Raw genomic sequence first — 15899 nt, 5'->3', positions numbered from 1 at the left:
GTAAACATACACCAAACAACTAAAGGGACAGCCAAGTCAAAGTGTGTGTGTGTGTGTGCGACCCACATGAACATTCGCCTACATGTATAGCCCGGAATAGCATAATTCCAGCTTTAGGACGTATCCCAGTGAACCATGTCATCGAGTCAACATTCACAATACCGGAGCCCTGAAAGCAGTACACCTACATGGAGTACAGCCAATAATTATCCACCATTATAATTAGCAACGCTGGAACATTTCATCTGAGTCTTAAGGTTAAAATAAGTCAGCACTCATCACAAACCCTCGAACACCTTGAGATTTTTGGCTGGTAGGTCGAACGCCTTAAAATAGGTTCTCATAGAAAAATAGGAAAACTCACCAGACCAAAACGGCTCACATCATCCAGTGGGAAGGGATCAAAGTCGCCCACCAGGTGTCGGTGGATCATCGGGGGCTGAGGGTCATCCTTGAACACAAACTGGGTTTCACATCCTCCTTCCATGTAGAAACACCTGTTGTTGTTGTTGTTTATCACATGTTGAGACAGGAGCCAGCCCTGTTTGCTGAGGAAATAATGCTGCACCTCGATGTTCTTACAGAAGTGTGTGATGTGTCAAAGCAGTTCCTGTAATGTCATTTTCTTTTCACCACTGTGGCATATTATACAATTTACCTGGAATACAGAGATGACACAACAAAAACGTGTTTCTCTTGAAGTGCATGGGAGTGTTTTGTTTTTGTATCAGCCTCACAGATAGATAGATAGATAGATAGATAGATAGATAGATAGATAGATAGATAGATAGATAGATAGAAGAAGAAATTCAAGTCATCCATTGGCTCACACGTGTTACATCCAGACAAATATAAATAATGTAATAAGAATAATCATGTAATTAAATGTAATGTAAATACCAAATTGCGTAAACCTCTAAGCATGGTCTTACAACATAAAGACAGTAATAATTCAAAGGTAAAAAGCTATTAACGTCAAATACTTAACTGTGTTATCCAGACTTTCTATCTATCACGTCAACAGTCACTCAAACTCTCCTGAGCTGGAAGCTAACAGCTAACGAGTTGCTTTGCCAGCATACAACAAACTTACCTTGTCTCGACAGCATATTTGCTAGAAATGACCTCCACCATGACATGGAGGTTAAAACGCTACGGGCGTTTCGTCCCCTCCTTCAGAGAAACAGGAGGAAAGCCTTGGAAGGTAATTTAGGTAGCTAATGAACGGCGTTGCGCTAACTAGCCAAACTAGCCGTTTCTGTTTAAGCTAACCTCGTTGTATTTAGCGTCGCGCGGTTTAGCTTTAGCTAGCGGCTAAATGCTACCGTCATGGCAGGTGTGTGGTCTCATTATACCACTGGTGTGTGCAAACATACATACGAATTAAAATGTACTTTAGATATTGTTAACTTGTTTTTTTACTTTGAACATACCTGCTAGCTAGCATACAGCTGGTGACATGAAGGGCGGCTTCCTTGTTTAGCAGCTTTAGCTAACATTTTATTTTTCTTTTACCTTTAAAATCCTTATATATCCTAATCTTCTCTCAAATGGACAGTCAAAAGTTTCCCAAATTATTTTTGCTATATATTTTTTTATAAGCACATAACCTTTTTTCACATATATGTATATTGCCATTATATTTTTATGAATATAATATAATTATTTATTGTTGTTTTGTTGCTTTCTGGTTACCAAGGTAGTTAAACTCTAAATATGCACAAACAGGATGATAAAAACGTATGAGTAAATATGAATTGATGTGTTCTTCCAGCTATTTAAACAAAGGATGATAAAGTTTATTAAAGTATTTTCATATTATCAAAAGAAATATGTGCATTTACTGTAAACACAGCCACAGTTGGTCATCAAACAGAAGTCTGGTTATTGTAACTTTGGTATAAAAGTGTAGTCAGCATAGGTTGTAAAATGGTAATGTGGGATTAGGTCTTCTAAACTTATGACTAACAAATATAATGTGAAAATGAACAAAAGGCCATTGTTCCTGCATTCAGCTTTCATCTGGGAATCTGAACATGAAGCTAAAAATGAAGGCTGTTGCCTTTTTGAGTTCATGCTGGAGAATCCGTGTTTCAAGACTTTTTGTTTGAAGCTTTACTCAGTTCTGCAGTGATTCCCAGCTCTGTTTTAAATTCAGTTTTGGTATTCATATGGTGGCTGATACAAAAAAACAAAATACTCACATGCACTCCAAGACACGGCAGCAAATCTCCAGAAATAGATTGAAAATTCAACAGTAGTCTATTCAGAGTAATGCAAAAGGAGTCAATATCTGTGAAAGCAAAAATGCTGATACAATGCTGTAAATAATACGTTAGTAAGAAAATAAATGCAAGACTTTTTGTAGCCATCTGATTCAGTAATTCTTGAGCATTCTACATGAAACTGAGGAAGTAAGTCTGATAGGGGAGTTTGAGGAAAGCTAATTTATGTAGTTACTTGTAGTGCTTATATAAAGCTGCCCCTAAAGGTGTCATAATCCAGGAAAACTCCGTCGTGGGAAGGTGAATCTGTCTTGTACTGGCAATGATAATATAATGCTGTGTGGAGGATGAGTGGGAGTCTGCATTGCCTTCTAATGTCACACATAATCAGGTCCTGTCATTTCATAGTCATATTATTTTCATTTTGTCATTAAATTTCAAGTTGCTTTCAAATTGAGTTTCAAATTAGTAGAAAGTCTGGAAAGGAGGGAATCCATTGTGGCTTCATCTTTCATTAACTGCATCAGGCTCTAGATGGCAAGCTGGAGCTGTGTGTGAAGACAGGAGCAGGTAGCTGTGAAACCAAAGTACATTGTACAGTACGCCTCATGAAAACATTCAAAACTGTTTATTTAAAATTAGTTCAAGGGCAATTACAGTCGACCCAAAAGACAGATTTCATACATTATTTCTGGTACCTATGGTCCTCGTTAGGTAGTTTACCTTTTTGAGGAACATTTTAATCCAATTTCAAAAAACACCACAAAGTCCAGAGTGTATTATAATGTAGGTTCTCAAAGCAGGTGCTCGATAGCTCCCAGAAGCTTTACAGCTAACTATATAATGCTATCCATATAACACTGTGTCCTTTTCCCTTAATCTGCAATGGTTACCCGTATTATTGTTAAACCAAACACCCTCCTACAGTGTGTATGCATAGAGCCATTGTCAGGAAAACTAATTAGTAATATTCTTTCTCGTCATCAGGTATTTGAGGCCAAGAGTGGCAAACCTGCAATTGTCCTCACAATAGTGGAGTCGGGATACTTGCTGATATTGCAAGGACAAGAAAGCTTGGTAAGGAGACTGTGTGGCTATTTGATTGTGTGTTTGTTTGTATTTGTTTTCACTGATTGTCCCCTTTGGCATGTACACAACAGCTGGAGAATAAGCTTTGTTTTCCAGATCCTGCTACGTTGTGTGTTTTGATCCAGCCTTATGGATGGAGTTGTTGGCGGTGTGAAGGATGTTCTTAAAAACTTAAGTTCTTTGTTTGCAATTTTCTGAAAAACGTGAAGGGTTTTGTTATCATGCATGTAATTCAACACGCTGCTGATTCAAACTGGAATCACAGTGGAGCCGAACTCTTATATGAAGCATTGTGTTCGTGGCTTGACCTTTCAGGAAAAGAGAATAAAAGCCAATAAAACACCGAGATCAGGGATGTTTATTTTGTACAGTTTACTAGTACTTTGAAAGATGTGTTATTATAGATTAACAAAGTTTGTGGTTAAAAAAAAGTTAAATTTTAATTACATTTCGACAAAGATCAACATTAAAACTTAAGTCACATGAACACAAAGAAATAACAGGTTTAATTGTGTTGCAGCTCTTCTGCAGGATACATCGATTCGTTCAGACGTTCACGTTCACTTGAGGCTCAATCTGTTGCCAAGTTGGTGCAATGTACCTTGACATGAAATTATGTACTTCAGAAAAACAAATTGTACCTATAGGGGACTTCTCAGAAATCATTTAAAGCTGCAGCTGCAAATGTCATGCTCTAACACTGGCAATTTATAGTATGTCACAGTTGTTATTGTTGGTTGTCCGTCTCCATATGGGGGGAACATTGCATATGAATTCCATTAATTAGTAGCTAAGCTGAGCGAAAATGATGTTTGTGGTCAAACATGACTGCCGTGCCACCCTCTTCAACAAGAGAGACATTTATAATATCCCCTCCATTGTAGTTTTTCTGTTTTTGTGCTTTTATATTTATGCTAAGAATAGAATAGAATAGAATAGAATAGAATAGAATAGAATAGAATAGAATAGAATAGAACTTTATTGATCCCTTTGGTGGAAACCTCAGGGAAATTGCTGAGAACTTTGTAAAACATGAAACATTAGAATAAAACAATATGCTTAGTGTTCATTTTAAAATGTGTATGTAGTATGTAATAGCCTTTTTTTTTTTATTATTATTATACTTTTCACATAACAGGAAAAATGACACCCTGAGCAGAATCAATGACAGAAATCCTCTTTCCAGATAAAAAATCTTCGATGAAAGCCATATGAAATATTCTGCTGAAGTTCTTGACATTTCTGCTAAAGTCTGTTGGGGTTTGACTGCAGCGTCTCAACTGGGTCCAGCTAAATATTCTACCAAACTTCTTCGGTATTGGTTCAAAATCACGTAAAGAATATTATTGGTAAAATGTTCAGGTTCAGGCTCACAAAAAACTCCAAAACCTCTTCAGGCTTTGCTAACATTTTTATGAAAATGTTTTTTACTTGGTAGTAAAGTTCACGTGCAGACATGAAAAGTTAACTCTGCCCTGCAGACAACAGAAATTTTGGGGACTACTCAATGTCTCATTAATGGTGTTCTGGCAGGAGACAGCTATCTTGCTGTGCCAGGTTGCCGAGCCAGACAGATATTCAGGTCAGACTGCAGAGGGCTTTCACTGAGGATGATAGACTGGTCTATTATAGATTGGTGCAGTGAATGCTCAGGAACTTTCAACACGGAGAGCTTCGACCTATCGGCTATGATAAGGTTTGAAGGGAAATTTCCGAACTGTCTTTGAACGTAGCTCATGTTTGCTGTATTGGAGAGAATCAGGGGGTAACTAAGGATCTTCAGTGGTCAACTCAGAATGTAGATGCTCCTGACAAATCAACCAACAAAAACTGTCTGTAAATGCATCCGTCTTGTCTTGAATTTGTGCATCTTGAAAATAAAGCTTTAAATGTATTTAAAGGAAAAAACTATTTGTTTCAGTTAAGAGTTGGTTCACTTTGAGCCATCAGATCAGCTCCAGAGATCCTTGGCACTAAATCTCTGAGTTTGACCACTTTCATAGGTTTAATAAACCATTTTTTCCAAAAGATTGAAAGCAACATCTCACACATTCATCTAAAAATTGTCTTCAACCATGACAGAGCTGGTGACTGTACATGCCGTAGAACATGATTTACATCCCTTTCATACTCGTCGAGCCATTTCCTGACCCCTGGCGCCCTGTATGGATGCCTCCGCATGTGTCAGATTTTTCCACACACATATATTAAGGATTTTCCATTAATTAATTGGAAGCAGCACAGTTGGTCAAGTTTGAATTTTAATGAGACTTCATATATATATCTAAGAAATGTGTCCATAACTGGTATGTAATGAAGAATGTGGACATCCTGCAGATAACAAGCTCTACCACCCGTAAATTACTTTGCATTATAATGCTGTCAGTTGTAAAGATGTTATTTTGTTTTTTTTAAGTGCTACATTTCAGAATATGCCGTGGCACAGTGCAGGCGTTCAAATCTACTTGATATAACTACATTTTTATTTCTAAAGTCAAAACAAATGTAATTGTGAAGTGTTTTCGACAAAATCATAATACAGACTATTGTTTGCTTGTTGCTTGATGCCTGCTTCTGTGAACAAAGCTTAACATAATCCTCACAACTGAAGCTCAGAGGTTACTGAGTAAATAGAGACCCCTGCAGACAGCTTTGGGTAACTTTTTTTTTTTCTTCCCTATCAGCTTTCTAACTATAATGATTTATTTTGTACTTAATTGTGATCCAGTAATTTGTATTTTAAAAACAACAACAACAACAAACATGTTAATGTTCTCTATAAGTCACCAATGGGAAAAAAAAAGGTTTTATTTCCTGCTAAAGATGTTTTTTTTGTCTTGTGTTTTTCCAGGATACAATTCCTTTGCTCTGTGCCTCTGATTCCCTCAAAGTACATCAGAAGTCTGATAGCCTGTTATTTCGATTTACTGTGCAGGTAAGTCCATTTCATACAGTTGATAGCGTTTATTTCAAGGTCCATCCTAACAGCCTACCAGTCCTTACAAGAAACCATTAAATTACTATAAAAAAAATAAAAATCAAAGCCACTAATACACTAGAACGCCTGCCTCACAGTTCAGATGGATGAATATTCCTTTTAAGTCTCTCTGTATACCCAAGCTTTTTTGTTTTTTTTTCTTAATGAGATTCTGATTTCACAAAGGAAACACACAAACCACAGATTGTGTTTTCATTGGCACAGTTTATACTGACAGATACAGACTGAGTGTATTTGTGGATTTCTGCAGGGAGAAAGCCGCATGATGAGGATGCAGTTTGATGGAAGGAGCAGAGCCGTGGCCATAGATGAGTGTTCGAGTGCTGTGAAAAAGCTGATGGAGTACGTGCCTGTCACTACTCAGGATGACGTCCCACTGCACCCTAATCAGCCCCCCGCTGAGGTCCCTGCACCAGCAACACAGGTTGCCCACCGTCCATTATAGCAAATACGATTTCCGTATCGAAACCGGCGCTGATGCACGAATCACTTATTTCTAGAAATCCCCAAAATAGATGGTAGTTTTAAGCATGTGGCTGTACAGCATCAAAGAGTTAACACTTATTTCTTCCTGCTGTAGTTTTGATTTGTTAAAGTTTTGTGAAGGATCTTTTGTATAACCATTTATTGCATTTTGTAAATTTAGAAATGATATAATGCTAAATGCCGTTACTGAAGTTATCTTAGATGCATTCCTCTGATTTATTCAGACAGTGGTTGTGTCACAAAGCTGTGGTCAGCTTCATCAGCAGTGGCCATGTTATTGCCACTAGATGGTGCTACGTACAACATTGTCTTATGATTAGAGGTGACACGACAGATACAGTAGGTGGAGTGAGATACACTATACAATGTGTATGAATCTTCAGCCAATCACAGTACAAGATGTGGTGTAGAATACAGCATGCTCCACCTCAAACACACAACCACGGAGAGAAATGTAAAACAACCATTTCATTAATGTATAAATACAACTATTAAAATGGCATAGCCCTTAAGCCACTCAGAAAATTAGTTCTTAATATTGCTTTCAGCAATCACATTGCTAATTATGAAAACAAACATTTATCTCCCGAGGCTAAAAACTACCAACAACAAGAAAGCATGGCACTAAGCCATTTAAGCAGTTGATATTTATACTCTCAGTGACATACTGTAGGAATGAGATTGTTGTTGCTCTATTATTCTATTCTGCTAATTGACTTCAGTCACGTTTTTATTTATTGTCAAACCTGAAAACAGTCACAACATATGGGTAATTACAAATTGGATTCTGAGGTGAAACTTACATCCAGCTTTTCTAGGCTTAACAGCTTTAAACATGAAGGACTGAGAGCGGAATGGAGTCCACTGTGGGGCTGAAGCTGACCTTTAGCGAACAGACACACTGAAGGAGTTCACAGTGAAGATGAAAGGGCTTTGAGGGGTGGATATCTTTCAATTAGTAATGAAGCCATTGATTGGTCTCTTAACCTTGTGGTTTCATGTCGTGTTTGTCAAATCTTTTTTTTTTCTTCCTTTGTGTGTGTCATCCTGTGCTAGTAGCAGACTTGTCAGGCGAAGGCTGTGGGAGTTGAGCCTGAGGTTGTGCAAGGATCTTTGTCCATCAAGCGCCTTACCCAGGTATTGATTGCAACAAGTGAAAGACAGTGAACAGCAGGTCGTGTAAAGCTAACACCTAACATAATTAAACAATTGCTGTGTTAATTGTAATTTTGTGTTAAGCTTAAAGCTAGACTAGGGGACCTGGATATATAAATGAATGTCACATTCAAGCTCTTGCCAGAAAAAAAAACTCACATAGTGCTGATTAAGCCTATTAGTGGCAGGTAAATCTCTCTGTATTTCACAGTATACCAGGGTTTCTAATTTGATTTCCGTGGTGACATTCCTGCGCTGGTGCACCGGTAGCAATATGTTTACATCAGTCAGCAGTGATTGATTTGCCAGAGCTGAGGAGGGAAGCAGCTACAGCAACAGAGACAGAGTAGACTACACAACTAGGAGTATGGTGTAAAAACCTGGAGTTGCGAATGCGCCAGATAAAAACTCCGCACTGCAGGGTTAACCAAGGAGCACAGTGTTTTTATTGATTTTCATGTGGCACATGGCTTTCATTTAAATTTGCTTAAATCATAAATTTTAACACAGGCTACTCAATCAGCGTCTTCAATCTGATTTTTACTGAAATATCCTCTTGACCTTCGACAGCACTTCTTGGGAGAGGCTGCTTTGACTCTGCCTCAAATGTATCATCACAGTCCTTTGGCACAAGGTGACTTGGAGTCCATCTTGCGTGTTTGTCTGTTGGATCCCAGCTTTTATGCATTTGTAGAGAAGATGGAAGGGGAACTGAAGAAAGTGCTTGAAGAGTAAAGAATCTTAACAACAGCTGAAAGCAGAAAGGTCAAGTCAGTGCAGTGTGTGTGTGTGTGTTTTCTGCTCTTATACAGTTTGTGTAGGCAGTACCTTTTGGTGGTGGAGCATTTCTTGCTGTGCTGCTGGTGTTCTCTAATACGCTGTTACACATTATTTGTTATGGTATATGGCCTTAAGAGCATACTTTTAATAGTACTGGATTTAGTCGGTAAGAAGACTTGCAAAAAAAAAAAAAAAAAAAAACATGGATTCATTTTTCAACTTTTTATTCAGAAAAAAAATATTGGTCTCACTCATATGTTTGATCGTGGCTATATACTCTGGTCCCTCTGTTCCCATCTTAATGCAGGTCCATTTCCACCGCAACACACATGGATACATTGTATTGAAAGAGGAGTCATGCAGCTACAGCAGTGAATTTTGCTATGCCAGCTTCCAAGTGATCCCACAATATTAAAGCTTCACTGAGTAAAACAAACTGCCCTCCATATATCTATTTAAGAATACATATTGCATAGGATTATAGCCATGCTATACAGTTAAAGAGAAATAAAAATAAAAAATAAAAATCAATTAATGGAATTGGGAAATATAAAAAAAATATTATTGTTATTTTTTTTTTTTTTACAGATTTCCTATCATTTGAACACTCATACTTCAACATATACGAGACATCTAAGTTACTCTGGAAAGAAAATAAAAATAATACACATATCATTTTCGTTAAGATAGTTAAACACACAGTAATCATTTTTCTGTAAGCACTCTCAATTAAATTTAAATACTGCCAGTCATTGAAGCCCTTGCTTCACAATAAAATTTCTGTTAAAAGTAGACTTGTCACAAATCAAATATAGTTAAATGACCATGATATGCTGTACAAATTTCCAAGAATAAAACTAACATATATATGTATGTATATGTATATATATACATATATATATAAAACAAGGATGACTCCATAAAAAACATAGGTCATTTTGGATGCAAAAAAAGCCACACGAGGGATAACAACAGAAAATGTCTATTCTGAGTATCCTATTGCGTAATTATCTTGCATGCATTGTACATGATATGTAATACAAAAGGGATCACCTCATTTGAGGACATGATAAAATTAATGAAGGAGACATCAACAGCACATTAAAAATGTGTACACCTTTGTGGTGGTTTTAGTCATTATTCGTCATCCTGAATTCTCCACGTAAGACTGAATAAGGCATGCTTAAGACAGCCATTATGTTCTTTTTGTTGCCAGTGTTATGCTGATATTGTTTCTCATAAAATGAGACAAGATATGCTTTTTCAAAACTGCCCGGAGCTCTATCCATCTCTGATACCTTCATGTAGTCAAAAAAATGCAGTTTAGCCATCTCATCTGTGGAGAGAAAATCAAGAGAAGGCGTGACTATGGATAATCCTCACAGTCAGTTCTATATTTAGCCCCCATCCCCTACAACAGTGCTTACTTGAGTAAATTGCTTATTTTGTATTCCTCTGGCGAATATTTTTGTCCTTGTGGTTGTTTGTTGAATTTGTTTTCCTAGGAAAGAAGCAGTTATGATTTAGTGACCTACAGGTAACAGGCATTCAAATCACAGAAACCAGGATTTCCATGTGAATTTCATGTGCGGCACTACAAGCATGTATTTACTTACATGGTTCCAACTGGTTCATCGTCTTTGACATGGAAAGAGAAGAGGACAAAAAGAGGACACTCAAGTCAAATGTGAGATAAAGATAACAGAAAAATACCTGCCTTGCATGTTTTAACACATTTACTGCAAATAAATAAATAAGTACTTTGCTGTTTTCAAAAAATTTCCATTTTTTTCCCAGGCAGCTATTAGTTTAGTGTAAATGGCGTGAAAATCAACCAAACCTGAAATTTGCTACAAACAGCCAATAATTTAGAAATAATTCTTCGGTGAGCAATTAATATTGTGCAATAAGGCAGCTGGAAGCACAGCTTGCTTTTAATACTTGAATTGCGGTGTGGTACAGTCATGCACTGGTAGGACGCTCAGGCATCGCAGACGTGGGAGTCAGCTGCTGAAAAGCTCATACTGTATATGCCCGTATGTATACATTTTATGTCTTGAGAATCACAGCGTGAATGTGAATTTGGCAGCTTCTTACATTATAAACAGTGTGGACACTAATGGCTGCTTGGGTTAAAAAAAACAAAAAAACCCATTCAGGAAAAAAGCAACTGTTTGCATTTGGAAAATGGTCAGCAGTGGCATATTTGGAGTTGAAGAGCTGAATTGCGGGAAGAAAAAAAAAAGAAAAAAAATACTGTGACATGGTCCCTGAAAGAGCAGCTTTATCACCAAACATTGAAAACTTAACCTCACACACCATCTGAGTCTCATGGGGTTTCAGACTGAGCATATGTGTAGGAGGGTTACAGATGGCTCACTTAAAGCCGTCTTTTAATTACACTCAGTGATTTCATAGTGATTTTGACAGGGCCTGGTACATGGGTGTGATGGTGTAACTGATTTGGCGTGAAGACATGTATCTCCTCAACGCCGTCTCCTAGCATCTAAAAGGTTGTATCTACCCCTTACACTCGTACATAAAGGTAATGCACATTAGTATTTATCAATGTTCTTAGTTAGAAAAACATATACCAGTGTCACTCTTTCTTGCTGTAAGGCAGTGCAGGAAATAACATGCAGTACATTACAATGCAGCAGTAAGAAAATGCTGCAGGAAGAGCTGGTGAATAATAGTGAATACTGTTGCACTGTGGGAAAAGTTAGTTCCAAACCCCACAGCCTTGGGGGTTGACAAGGTGGTTGGCGTTTTGCATACAGATGAAATGTGTCAACAGGTAAGTAACCAGTCACAGTGAGATATATTCCATGCAGTTGTAAGGCTGAGATAAGCAGCGTTAGCAGCATTCCGTGGCATTAAAATGGAGCAGATAATGGCAGTTATAATGTTAGACAAAACAAAAAAAACATGGTTCTGTGATCACTTGGAGGAGGAGGAACATCTGTCAGCATATACCACTGTTTTCACACCTCATATGTATACACCACAAAAGCTGTGTTTACTATTACGGCCTTGCAAAGCACAATAACAGATTTTTACTGTGTGAGATTAACAGTCAAGCATGAATAATCGTTCGTAATCGTTTCACCACGTCAAGTCCGACTGCATCAGTTGTCGTTTCACTTGTCACGTGAAGTGGGTGCAGTTTTTGTAGCTTAATATTTGTCTTACTGCATAAAGTGAGCTGTTATTTAGCAAATCATCACACAGCAAAACCTGTAATTTTTAGCAACTGGTTTCGAAACACAGGATAGAAATGTCAGCCTCTGCAGAGAGCCTTTGGCTGTGGAGTATAAAAGTGTTCAAACACAGCTAAGCCATCAAGAGACCAGAATTCATAATGCACACAGACAGGGGCCAAAACCTCCGGGAATACGGGATGCTAAAAGGAGATTTTAGAGAGGCTGTGCATCGTGAGCTGGGAGTCCTCATTCCTGATTTGAATGGCATAAACATGGCAAATATAATCTACCTTAATCGCTTCATTTTTGCGGTAGATGAAACCAAACTAGAGGCCATGCAGAGCTTACTTGAGTGTGTGCGTGAATCTGGTTCAAGCAAATATCAAACCCAAATGTTTAACTGTCTGCTTTTTTTTTCTAATTGCAATGTAATTTGAAAAATTATTCCAACATAGAGTGTACAGTGTCTTACTGATTTAGTAAAGATTTAAACCTCAAGAACTGATGCTGTAACTCACATCTGCTGTGTGACATCAGTTAATAATATGTAGTTGCAAGTGATGTTTACAGTCATTAAATGATTAATAAGTGGACTGTGAAGCATCAATAAACACTACTTTGGCCCCCATTAAATGATTAATCCATTTCTAGCCTGTCACCTGAACCCTTGCTATGAGGGTAAACTGTATATGCAAAATTAAGAGGATGAAAACAGTAGAGAGAAGCAGCATCATGTCCGAAGAACATTTTAAGACATTAGAGCCTGAAACAGGTTTATCTACTTAATAATCCTTGCACATTTTACATGATAATCTTTTTGTTCTTTTGTTTTTTTTTCCGAGCTAAGTAAATGAAAGGCAGGATGTACCCAGAAGCTGTATTTGTTTAGTCTGTATTAGAGTGTGGCGTACAACTGTTGCCCAGCTGGAGTGATTCACATTAGTGGAATGGCTGTTGCAAGCTTTGTGTTTTGCTCGTGTTCATGTTGTATTTGGAAAAAGAAAAGAAGGCAAAGCCGCATGAGTCGAGGTCAGACGGAATCTTTGGTGACTGGAGATGCCTTTGGGCTTTCTAGACATTGTCATCTTGTCACAGTCTTATCATGTGATTCTGTCTGCCTCCTGAAGCACAGGCCACTTCTTTTGTTTAGAGTGGAAAAACCGATCCTACGTGTTGGGTGCTAGATTTAACAAAAGTGTTGAAGTGAAACTGTGCAGATGTCTACAGTTGAAAAATGTTTTAAATAGAACTGCACTTTGTGTAGTTCTTGGCTTTTTATATTAGTTTTTTTTTTCCAATTTCTGTGTGTGCTTTTGCATTTCTTCGTCCATATTAAATGCGGTTGTGATATATTAGTATACCTTTCTGCCTCAGACTGTAGATACTTTAGTGTAACCTCAACTGGCCAACAGAGCTGAAGCCCTTGGTGCTTTTTTAGTACTTTAGTAGTCAAGTGCCTCTCGAACACGTCAACTATATTGGCCTGAAACGAGGAGAGTGTCTGTAGATGGCATTGAAAAGTAGGGGTTACCCTGTATTAGAGGGCTAGAAATTGAAGCATTCATAACGGTGAATGTTATTGAATGGAGCAGGTACCATTTGTAACACAGTGAGACCGTTGGTATAGGAAAATGGCGTAGGCGGTTTAGAGCCTTAATATTATTGCAAAGCTGGATGGATTTATGTGCTGATCCAATGTGTGTTTGCTTTCCAGTAAGTGCAGTTTGTTGAGGCAGAAATATTGTATAAAATGCACTGAAATGTCTGTGAGAGAGTCATCAAAACGAACTATGCAGAGTACAACAAATAATCCATTAGCTTTATATTTTTTGCTCATAAGAGTCAGCACCGCAGCCTATTAAACACACAATGTTATGGCATGTTAAGCAAGTGGGTATATTTAGCAAGCCCGGGCCATAGTTACCCAAACAATTGTAAAAATGACTCAAGGCATGCTTCTGGTTTGTTGTTTGTAATTTATGTATATTAGGGAATGTGTATCAGTTCTTATTTTGGATCATCTTACCCAAACATAGGTTTTGAACTGGTTTTGGATTGTTTTGGTAACTCCTTTCGCTCCCTTGATTAACCACGGACGAGTATAAATCTGAAAATGATTATTTATCATGATATTTGACTAAAACCGATGGCTCTATGAAGACACACAAAACTGATTCCAATGTCCATCAAAGCATATGCTGTTGCAACGTATCGAGTTGTATGGGTTCAGCCTGATGGAAATGGTAATGAATGTAGACACGTTTTTATTTCACCATAACTGGGACAAAGTAAACTGAGCTGATTGTGTTAGTATTACAGCAATAACTCGTCAAAGATCGTAATGTTTTTGGATGGACTGTAAGCTTGTAAAAACATACAAATTGACAGAAAGGAAAAAAAATAAAAATTCTCCATGCAGGATATCTCACTTACCACCCATTTAGATTATGTTGCCATTTGGAAAGAAGGGGGAAGGGGAAAAGAATAGTAACCAATTACGTCATAAATTGGGACTGGTGTGTTTTATAGCTACAGGCTGGTGATCGCAGGCTGATAAACGCTGTTCTTCTGCTATTACAGTCACAACATCTGTTACCAGAATCAGGAGTATAGTACACAAATGTGTACAAATACACTAAATGTTTACCTGATGCGCATCTATACAGGTCACATTTGTCTAAAATGCAGCTTATTGTTAATGTGTCAATATCCTTCTGTTCTTCTTTTGGCAAGAATCCTATGATAGTCATTTGGCCACGACCGGTCTCCTCTGATAGATGCAACCTCGTGGTTCAACGTTTACTTGGTCTGTAAGCGCCCCTGTAGCTTAAAATCTGATGTACACATCTCTTGATCACATACGACCTTACTGCCATTTTCATTTTGGAAATGGGAGTTATTGGACAGTTTAGAATTGTTGTTTTTTTGAACATACATAATGTTGTATCTGAGTTTCTACAGCTATGAACAGAGAAAAAGTGTTCTTACCATCCATAATGTCGTCCGGCCTCTTGCGTTTCTCGTACACAACAATGATGACTACTAGGATTATAATTTCTGCGAGCACACCCAGGAAAGGCCACAGTGGAGCAAGATGGCTGCGCACTCGTAGTATAGTGGTCTCAGCTGTGTTTCCAATCACGTTCGTGGCGTTGCATTCGTATATTCCAGGATCCGTGTTTATATCCAGGTTTAGTATGTTGAGCTCCGTGTAGTTGTCTCTGTTGGTGATGAAGAAGCGTCCGGTGGAGTTGTCAATGTCCTGGAACACAAGTTCTCAAAGTTAACCACACCAAAAAAAACTGTTTGATTAGATGTAAACACTAATATGTCCACTATTGTGTCTCTCTAATGTGCCTCTAATGCTGTATATTACAACATGCACACGTACTGTGTAGGATGTTCCGTCCACTTTACGCCATGTCCAGGTGGGATGTGGGTAGCCAACAGACTTGCAGTAAAGCATTGCATTTTCCCCCTCATTTTTATTTTCACTTCGTTTGTGGCCGGTGATATCAGGTTTTGCTGGAAAGGTGAAATAAATAAATAAAATCGATCATTAGCAGAGTTGGCAGAAGCAACACAGTCAAAGGAACGTTTAAACTCCTACCAGATGGCATGAATAAAGAAAGCGTGATTGGCTGTTTTCGGTCGGCTATGCTAACATTGTGTGTTATTCAGATGTCTAGGTACCAAAGAGAAGTGTAATTAAGAGTCTCTACAGTAGGACGAATTCACTGAAATGGCTGAGCAGGCGACAAAAATCACAGTAGGCTCTCTGCAGATGATTTCAGAAATCACACATCGTTATGTGTCATTTAATTTAAGTCATGTCAGCTTAATTCATTTGTGCATTTCTTATGTTACAGTTTTTCACTTGACTACTCTCAGCATTCATATTGTATGGTACGGTAAACTGTTATCTACACTCCAGTTAGCAATTTACCTCGAACACTCAGTCAT

The 15899-nt window shown here is 37.9% G+C and overlaps 2 protein-coding genes across 3 annotated transcripts in view; one reads left to right on the top strand and one right to left on the bottom strand.

Moving 5' to 3' along the window:
* Positions 1–1117: 1117 nt before the first annotated feature.
* On the top strand, positions 1118–9260 carry rec114 (REC114 meiotic recombination protein). Its single transcript, XM_008303770.1, has 6 exons — positions 1118–1204; positions 3213–3302; positions 6166–6249; positions 6563–6736; positions 7861–7935; positions 8524–9260. The coding sequence occupies exons 1-6, from the start codon at positions 1121–1123 to the stop codon at positions 8686–8688; spliced, it is 672 nt and encodes a 223-aa protein (XP_008301992.1). The 5' UTR covers positions 1118–1120; the 3' UTR covers positions 8689–9260.
* Positions 8941–15899, bottom strand: part of LOC103373785 (neuroplastin-like) — a 28832-nt gene continuing 21873 nt past the window's right edge. For both annotated transcript variants that reach the window (XM_008303772.1, XM_008303773.1), the window contains 5 exons: positions 15328–15461; positions 14925–15198; positions 10350–10371; positions 10161–10234; positions 8941–10069 (listed from right to left, as the gene is read on the bottom strand). In XM_008303772.1, the coding sequence (XP_008301994.1) occupies positions 10174–10234; positions 10350–10371; positions 14925–15198; positions 15328–15461 (491 nt within the window). In that variant the 3' untranslated portion in view covers positions 8941–10069; positions 10161–10173. The remainder of the gene's footprint in view (positions 10070–10160; positions 10235–10349; positions 10372–14924; positions 15199–15327; positions 15462–15899) is intronic.

The sequence above is a fragment of the Stegastes partitus genome, unplaced genomic scaffold (assembly GCF_000690725.1).
Source record: "Stegastes partitus isolate 25-593 unplaced genomic scaffold, Stegastes_partitus-1.0.2 Scaffold2067, whole genome shotgun sequence".
Classification (NCBI taxonomy): domain Eukaryota; kingdom Metazoa; phylum Chordata; class Actinopteri; family Pomacentridae; genus Stegastes; species Stegastes partitus.
This window is presented reverse-complemented; position numbering and strand designations above follow the sequence as displayed.

Coding starts and splice junctions, on each gene's coding strand:
- rec114 (XM_008303770.1), top strand. CDS start 1,121: ATGACCTCCACCATGACATGGAGGTTAAAACGCTACGGGCGTTTCGTC. Junction 1,205..3,212: donor CAGGAGGAAAGCCTTGGAAG/GTAATTTAGGTA, acceptor TCTCGTCATCAG/GTATTTGAGGCCAAGAGTGG. Junction 7,936..8,523: donor CCATCAAGCGCCTTACCCAG/GTATTGATTGCA, acceptor GACCTTCGACAG/CACTTCTTGGGAGAGGCTGC.